Source organism: Gavialis gangeticus, unplaced genomic scaffold (assembly GCF_001723915.1).
Source record: "Gavialis gangeticus isolate Ggan-Ray unplaced genomic scaffold, GavGan_comp1, whole genome shotgun sequence".
NCBI classification, from domain to species: domain Eukaryota; kingdom Metazoa; phylum Chordata; order Crocodylia; family Gavialidae; genus Gavialis; species Gavialis gangeticus.
This window is the reverse complement of record NW_017729008.1, coordinates 31,159,053-31,166,697: the sequence shown is the minus strand read 5'-3', so window position 1 is coordinate 31,166,697 and position 7,645 is coordinate 31,159,053. Positions and strand designations below refer to the sequence as shown.

Sequence of the window (7,645 nt, the reverse complement as noted above, 5' to 3'; positions counted from 1 at the left end):
CCCAGAACTGGATGCAGTACTCCAACTGCGGCCTGACCAGTGTCTCACAGAGGGGGAGGATCACCTCCTTGGACCTGCTCGAGATGCACTTGTGGATGCATGACAAGTGCGGTTGGCCTTCCTGACTGCATCCCCACACTGCCGGCCCATGTTCATCTTGGCATCAATGATGACTCCAAGATCCTTTTCTGCCTCTGCACTGATGAGAGAGGAGTTCCCCAGCCTGTAGCTCTGCTGCTGGTTTTTCCTCCCCAGGTGGAGTACCCTGCACTTGTCAGTGTTGAAACCCATCCTGTTCTCATCCGCCCACCCCTGTAACCTGTCCAGGTCTAGTTGTAGCCTGTCCCTCCCTTCTGGTGTGCCCACTTCTCCCCACATCTTAGTGTTGTTTGCTCTTAGGGAGTCCTACATGGCTCAGGGGTTGGCTTCAGCCCTTTTCCAGGGCTGCTGGGGTCAGAATAGGAAAAAATGCTTCAACTTTGACCTGGTTCTTGCTGGCTCGCTGGCAGCTTACATGGAGCACTAGAAAGTCGATAAGAAGACTTATTTGCATGCTTATTAGCATGCTTACTTGCATACTTTGTTCAGTGTATGGCAGTTTTTCAGCAAATACGATGATAATTTTGAGCTTCCAGTACGATAATTTCACATTTAAGACCTGGCGATGCTGATCCAGAGCTACTGTTTTAAAGCACCCATCCTGTTTTGAACTAGACCCAGAGATGGTCTAGTTGAGGAGGGTCCTGTTTTGAGGTCCCTTCCAACCCTAATTTTCTATGATTTTATGGATTTGGGCATGAGGCGAGGAGGGGGCAGGCAGTCACTCTGGCCACAGCCCAGGCTCACATTCGGCATCAAAGTCAGAGCCACAGCCACTGGCTGGCCTTGCCTCTTCTGCTGCCCAAGCCCCCTCCCCTTATAATAAATGCTTACATTTGCCATTGGTAGCATCTGATTATGGGGGTGGGGGGCATCTTCAATTTGAAGTCATCTTAGATTCGGGTAAATGCAGTACTTGCTAACCAACCAGTCTGGAGGAAATGTGTTGCAGCATTACCTTGAACTTGTAGCTGGTGTGCATTGGAGGAGCCCTTTGAAATGTTTTCCTCTCCCTGCAAGCAGACCTAAGGAAAGATGCAGGCTTTGAGGTCCAGGTGGATAGACTGGATAGACGTTGGAATCAAGTTGTGTAAAGTATTAACAGGTTTCCTCCCTTCCAGGAAAACAAAAAGCACTTCAAGCGCAGTGAGCTAGTTAAGAAGGAGGAAGAGGCGTACTTGCAGAGATGTGGCTACAAGGTACTGGGATCATTCTTTTAGTGATTTGGATGTTCACTTTGTAGTCTAGATTTTAATATCAACATTGCAAGCATCGTTAATGATAACTGTTGTTCTTTGTTCAATTTGTCAATGTTATACATTAGCCTGTAAGTGAGAAGCCTTCTGGAGAGGTATGCGTTTCCAAAAACATCTTTAATGCAGGAAAAGACATGCATGATATCTAGCTACTTAAGTTTATGTTCTGGTTTGGCTTTTTGTGGAAAGCATGAAGTGGCTTGGGATTAAAGCTTGTTCTTTTTTTCTTTTTTAAATTGTGCTTTTAGGCACGAACACTGGATCTGACATAGCCACCTCCCTTTATTTAAAAAAAGAAAGAACAACAAAGAGCATGTTCAAGGTTTTCCCATCAAAATATTTCAGAGGAATCGGCACAAAATGGGTGTTTAAAAAAAAACTTGCCAACACGTTTAGTATCAGCATTGATAATTGTTTTGCTTGGCCTCTAAAGATCCAGTGCTTGATGGAGTGCAGCACAGCGTTTATTTTCTTTTAGACAAAAATACTAGAAAACAGTGAAACTCTGGATTTTGCATTTTGAAACAAATGAGTGATCTGGAAGGCTTTTTTTCTACCTCGGCAGCATCAGGGAAGTAGTTGGGAGCTGCTGGAATATTGTTTAGTTTCAGGGGTGGATGTGTGTTTTTGTGTATACAGAAGTACTTGATCTGAAATTGAAAGGAAAACCTTTAATGGTTTGTTTAATGTTCGCTAGGCAGAAAAAGCCATACTTTCAGTTGAATTTTACCTAGTTAGTTAGCCAATCCAAAAATTTGATAAGATGAGTTTGTAAGGCATTTAGATCTTTTTAGATATCAACATAGAAATACCTCCTATGAAGACACCCAGTATATGTCTGTTGGAAAGTGTTCTGAGAATTCGGTTGTGATTTTTCAGAGCAGAAATTAATATTCAGCCAGGTTTTTTAGTAGAGGTGCACCGATACATGTGTCCCATATCGTATTGGCACTGATAAAAGGAAAATAGAAGTTATCAGAAATTGGCTTTTTTTGGCTGATGTGGCTGATAATGTTGCTGATAAATGCCACATGCGTGTTCACAGCCTCAGTGCAGCATGCAGGTGGCCAGGAGTGCAGCCTGGCATCATGGAGAGCAGTGTCTGGCTGGTAAGTCTGTTGGGGGGGAAAGAAGGGGCGTGGAGGGGGCGGTCTGAGGCTCCTGTGGTGAGAGAGGGAGTGGGGCTAGCGCTGCACAGCTGGGGCAGGGCATGGGACGGAGCCGTAGCTCGTGGGGGGTGGGGGCAGCTCCCGCCGCTGCACGTACCCCAGGAGGGCATGGGGCGCGTGTTTCCCCCAGATCTGTGTGCAGGGTGAGGGTGGGCTGCAGCCGCAGGCTGGGGCCAGGGGCAGCATTGGGCTCTTCCTGGCGGTGGGGGTTGAGTTGGGGCTATGCTTGGGGGCAGGTGGTGGCAGTGGTAGGAGGGGGGCTATGCAGTGGACTACAGATTTGTCATAACCCTCCTCCCAGCACTGCCACCACTCACCCCAAGTGCAGCCCTGGCGCAGCCCCCTGCCAGGAAGACCTTGGAGCTGCCCTTGTCCCACTCACAGATCTGGGGGGCACATGCCCCCCATGCCTTCCCGGGCAGGATCTGCCCCCTGTCTCCACACCCCGCCAGATGAGCCATGGTTCCATCCCACATCTTGCCCTGGCTGTGTAGCTCCTGCCCCAGACCCACTCCCTGCCTCACCGCGGGGGGCCTAGATCTGCCCCCCCACTCTCCTTCCCCTCAATGGACTTACCAGCTGGATGCTGCTCTTCATGCTGCTGGGTTGCATAGCGGCACTTGAATCGGTATACTGCTTGTTAAAAATCAGCCATTGGTATCGGCCCCAAAAATCAGCCATTGGTATCAGCCCCTGTTTTTTAGCAGTTTGAAGAAGCTTAAAAATTGTGTCACTCTGGTCTTTCTAGCATAATTTCTGTCACTTGGAGTAAAAAGGATCCATACTCATCAAAGGGTAAATGAGGTTTCTTTTAGGTTTTTGGTATCTGTGTATTAATGTTTCACCTTCCTGGGTGATTTGAATTCAGTTTAGTACATTTCAGGCTTTTTGCTGAGATGCAGAAAGTTAGATGTGGGTTTAGACAAAAAAGCTACATAGGGACAAAATACCTCTTTTTGCTACAGGAATTCTTTTGAATTAAAATATGATCTCAGGAGAGATTTTTATGTGAGCTTTTTAGCTGAATTGGTGCTTCTTTAGAGCCTCCCAGATTTCTGCATTTGAGCTTTGATTAATAAAATGAAAGGCAGGAAGCTGGCTGGTATTTTTTTTTTTTTTTTTTTTTAAAAAAAAGGCCCTTTTTCTTTGCTTAAACTTCCTTAAAAAAAAAATTTTTTTAGGGAAGTTCAAACAAACAAAAAGGCCTTTTTTTTTAAAAAAAAGGCCCTTTTTCTTTGCTTAAACTTCCTTAAAAAAAAAATTTTTTTAGGGAAGTTCAAACAAACAAAAAGGCCTTTTTTTTTAAAAAAAAAAAAGGAGGAAAACGGGGTGGTTTTTTTTTTTTTTTTTTTTTTTAAAACAAAGGCGCTTTTGCTTTGCTTAGACTGCCTTAATAATACATATTATGTCTCTTGCTTGTAAAGAGAAAGCACTGAAGCACAAATAACCATGGCAAAGATACTGCTTGTAACTTTGACTCTAGCTGACAGAATGGCTCAAATTTTTCCTCAGAGTTGCTGTCTTACTTTATTGTTTTAAAAAATGATTAGAAGGTTGAAAGAAATTCTGACATTGAAGGGGAGGTGTTTCCCATCTAACCTGCTTCCTCTCTTACCTTTAGTAGGTAGGTTTCTTTTGTCCCTTGAAATGATGAAAGTCATGTTTCTCTATTTAGATGTCAATCACTGACTTGATCCTGTCTTCCTTGCTTGCCCTGAACTCCCACTGAAGTGGGTGGGTATTTCAATTCAAGTTTAACCCCTGTATATTTTAATGTAGCATGAAAAACAGACTTATGTCTGGTCCAGTAGTTGGAGCCACATGGATATATCCTTATGTCCAGACAAAGAGCCCTTGATTGCAGACTGGGATATTGGCCTGAGAGAATGTTAAAACTGCTTTTCTGATATAAGCTGTCCACCAAGCTCGTGTTTTAGAAATAGAAACTGAATCTGGCTTTTGTTGCATTCCTTGACTCTGCCTATAATGTAACACTCTATAGAATGAAATTGAATTATTACTTTTAAAAACTAATAAGGCATCTAGCAAATTTCTATGCTGCTCACTTTCTTGTGTGAATTATTTTCCTGTTTGACTTAGAACTGCTGGCATCAACCTGTTCACCCAATTTGCCTTTGTTTTCAGTAACCCTCCATGGCAAAGTGTTACACCTGGGCTTATAAAGGGAGATGCACTTACAAGCATATTTTTAACTTTGGGCAAAAGAAAGGTTCCTGTGCTATGAAAACATCAAGCTGTACCAGGAAGAGGAAGTTCCACTTGATTTGGAGACTTCCCTTCCTGATTGAGGGGAACTGGTACTGTCATGCTACTCTTATAGTGAGGGCATGAAGCTGGTATGTTTTTTGCAATGAACTGTAGTCTTTTGTCAAATTTTTCTTCAAGAAGCATTCCCCATATAAGCTGTTTTGCTGTTTGTGTTCACAATCTACTGAATGTCTTTGTATTGCCTTCCAGATCTATTGTTTTCCCCATTCCTTAACAGTATTTAGGAAACCCTGGTATTTGTAATAAAATTATTCCTTCCTCTGGGAATGCATACACTGACATACAATTTTAGCTGTGGCATTGTTTCTAGAATTGAGGTGGCACTTGGAGACCTGTGCTTAGACAGGACTGATTGTTCTATATAGTTGCACTATGAGAAGCAGTCTTTGCTCCAGAGAGTTTCCAGCCTAATGCTCTTAAATCTATAGGTTTATTTGCCTCAGCTTGCTGTAATAAATATTGTTACCATGTAGGTACAGCAGACAGAAGAGGAAGAGAAACCACTGACTTCATCCAACCCAGTATTGGAGCTAGAGCTGGCAGAAGAAAAGTTACCCATGACTCTTTCCAGACAAGAGGTAAAATCAGATATTGCCAACTAACCAGTCTGGGTTTACAAGAAACCGATCTGAATTTTTCCATTAGAGATACTTTCTAGTGCTCCAGAGCCTTTTCTGCCAGGTTGTGTCTATCGTCCTGCAAAGTACTTATTTGCAGTATTTATGTTTACCATATAGGTTGTGTTTGTCACCTGAGAGACATCATTAGCTGAGTTAGTCTGAAGTCAAGTAGAAAGCAGGGTAGGTTTGTACCTTTATATATCTCTATTTTGGTTAGTTTATAGCACAAGTTTGTATGAGCTGAAACTCCATCAGATGCCATGGAAGGATGTGATACTCTGCTTTCTCCCTGGCCTTTCACAGCATCTTATGAAGTGAATTTTGGCTTACAAAAGCTTGTGCTATATACGTATAATCTATCTACTGTGGCTAGTCTGCAAGGTGAAAATCTACCCTGACTTCTTTATGTCACTTGCCAAGATTGTTGATTTTGCAAAATGAGAGTGCTAGGCAACAAATTGTCTGGGGCCATTCAGATGGAAAGAACCCTTTTTTCTAATGGTTTACATTAAATTGCTGAATGCATTCACTTCTAGAGTTTGATTACTCTTTGAGATTAGTCTAAAACTGTGAATCTTGGATAATGGGATAGGGAGCTGCATTCTCCTCCCTCTCTTCCCCCCGCCCCCAATTCTGAATTTTCAGCTTGTTTGCCTGTGACCCTGGGCCAAGGCCAATTTTAAAATTCTTCTTAGATTCTTAGAAGGGACATAAAGCTGCAGTTACTGCTTTGCTTTCTCAACGTTTTAAGGGGACAAGCCCTTATGAGGGCATTTTAGTTAGTGTAATAAAAGCCTTTTCCTTAAGCTGAAATCAGGATGTTGAGAATGAAGGTTAAATTTACTAACACCTCCAACATAAAAGTATGAAAATTCGTGCTTAGGACACCCTCAGCAGGCTGGCAGAGCTAACAAGCAGAACCAGAGCCCTTATCCTTTGCAGTACTCCATTTAAAGAAAAAAAAAAGAAAGATGAACTACTAGCTTTTGGTTTCAAAGCTGCATGCCACATATCTAGCATAAACTGGGATGCCTTGTTCTTGTGCCTCGTAGGTCTACTTGTAGAAGTGCCATAACTTCCCCATGGAGGTTTTTAAGTGTCAGCAGCATGGATGTGCCATATTCACTTTTGATTCTGCAGTGACTGCAAGTTAAGGGTTTACCCAAGTGTGGGACACACAGAGAACCATGTAACTAAATGGAAAACTCTAACTCTTTTGCTGCTGCTTGTTTAGTTAGTCCACTGCACTAAAAATGGTGGCAGTGTCCAATCTGGCAATCCGAGTTCTGTTCTTGACTCTGACCAAGATTTGGTATATTGTCTAATTTTTTTCCCCCAGTTTTGCCTATTTTTTACAATAAATGAATGCTGTGTTTGTATACTGAGACTTAATTTTTGCAAGAGCCCTAAGATCCTTAGAAGAGGAGCTTTTGTAAGTCTGGCTTCCAACCAGGTCATTCCGGCTTTTAACCTAGACACCCAATCTACTCAGCCCATACTTACATTCATGCACAAATGTTTTTTTGCCTCAGACAGTAGCTAAGTATCTTGACACTTCAAAAATGTCATCCATTTTCATCCATTAGGATCTTGCAAAACTCCAGAGTAATTTAGAATTTCAAGTTTTATTCAGAGTGCAATTCCTCTGACTTTTGGGTCACTTCGGTGCTTTGAAAATACTGCCATCATGTGAAAATGTTGCAGGAACATACGACTGGAAATGGTTTCCCTGGCTGCTGAGTTGAGCCCCTTGTGTCTTCTGGCAACCATTTCCCCAAAGATGCCTAAAAATCACCACTTCAAACCCTCACATAAAAGTACAAAGCACAACACTAGAAATAGGAGCCTCCATGGCTCACTAAAAACATCCGGGAATGTCTCCTTGCCAAAAAGGAGGCTTACTCCCAATGGGAAGGAGGGGTCATCACTAAGGAGGACTATTCAGCAGTTGCTTGGGGATGTAGGGGGATGGTTAGGAAGGCCAAGGCAGAGATGGAACAGGGGCTGGCTTCCCGGATTAAGGACAACAAGAAGTCCTTTTTTAAGTACATAGGGAGAAGAAAGAAGGCCCCAGGAAATGTGGGGCCCTTGCAGGACAAGACGGGGAATCTGGTTGTCACGCCAGACGACAAAGCCAACATATTTAATAACTTCTTTGCCTCTGTCTTCCTCAGTAAGGACCAGAACTGCCACCTCCCTGCTGGGCCCCCTT

General features: G+C 43.0%; 1 protein-coding gene across 1 annotated transcript in view; it reads left to right on the top strand.

Annotated features, from left to right (window-relative positions):
- The window catches only part of PRPF18 (pre-mRNA processing factor 18), a 28,734-nt gene that overhangs the window by 602 nt on the left and 20,487 nt on the right, over positions 1–7,645 (top strand). Inside the window, exons 2-3 of the mRNA XM_019509540.1 lie at positions 1,221–1,298; positions 5,287–5,391. Coding sequence (XP_019365085.1) covers positions 1,221–1,298; positions 5,287–5,391 — 183 coding nt within the window. The remainder of the gene's footprint in view (positions 1–1,220; positions 1,299–5,286; positions 5,392–7,645) is intronic.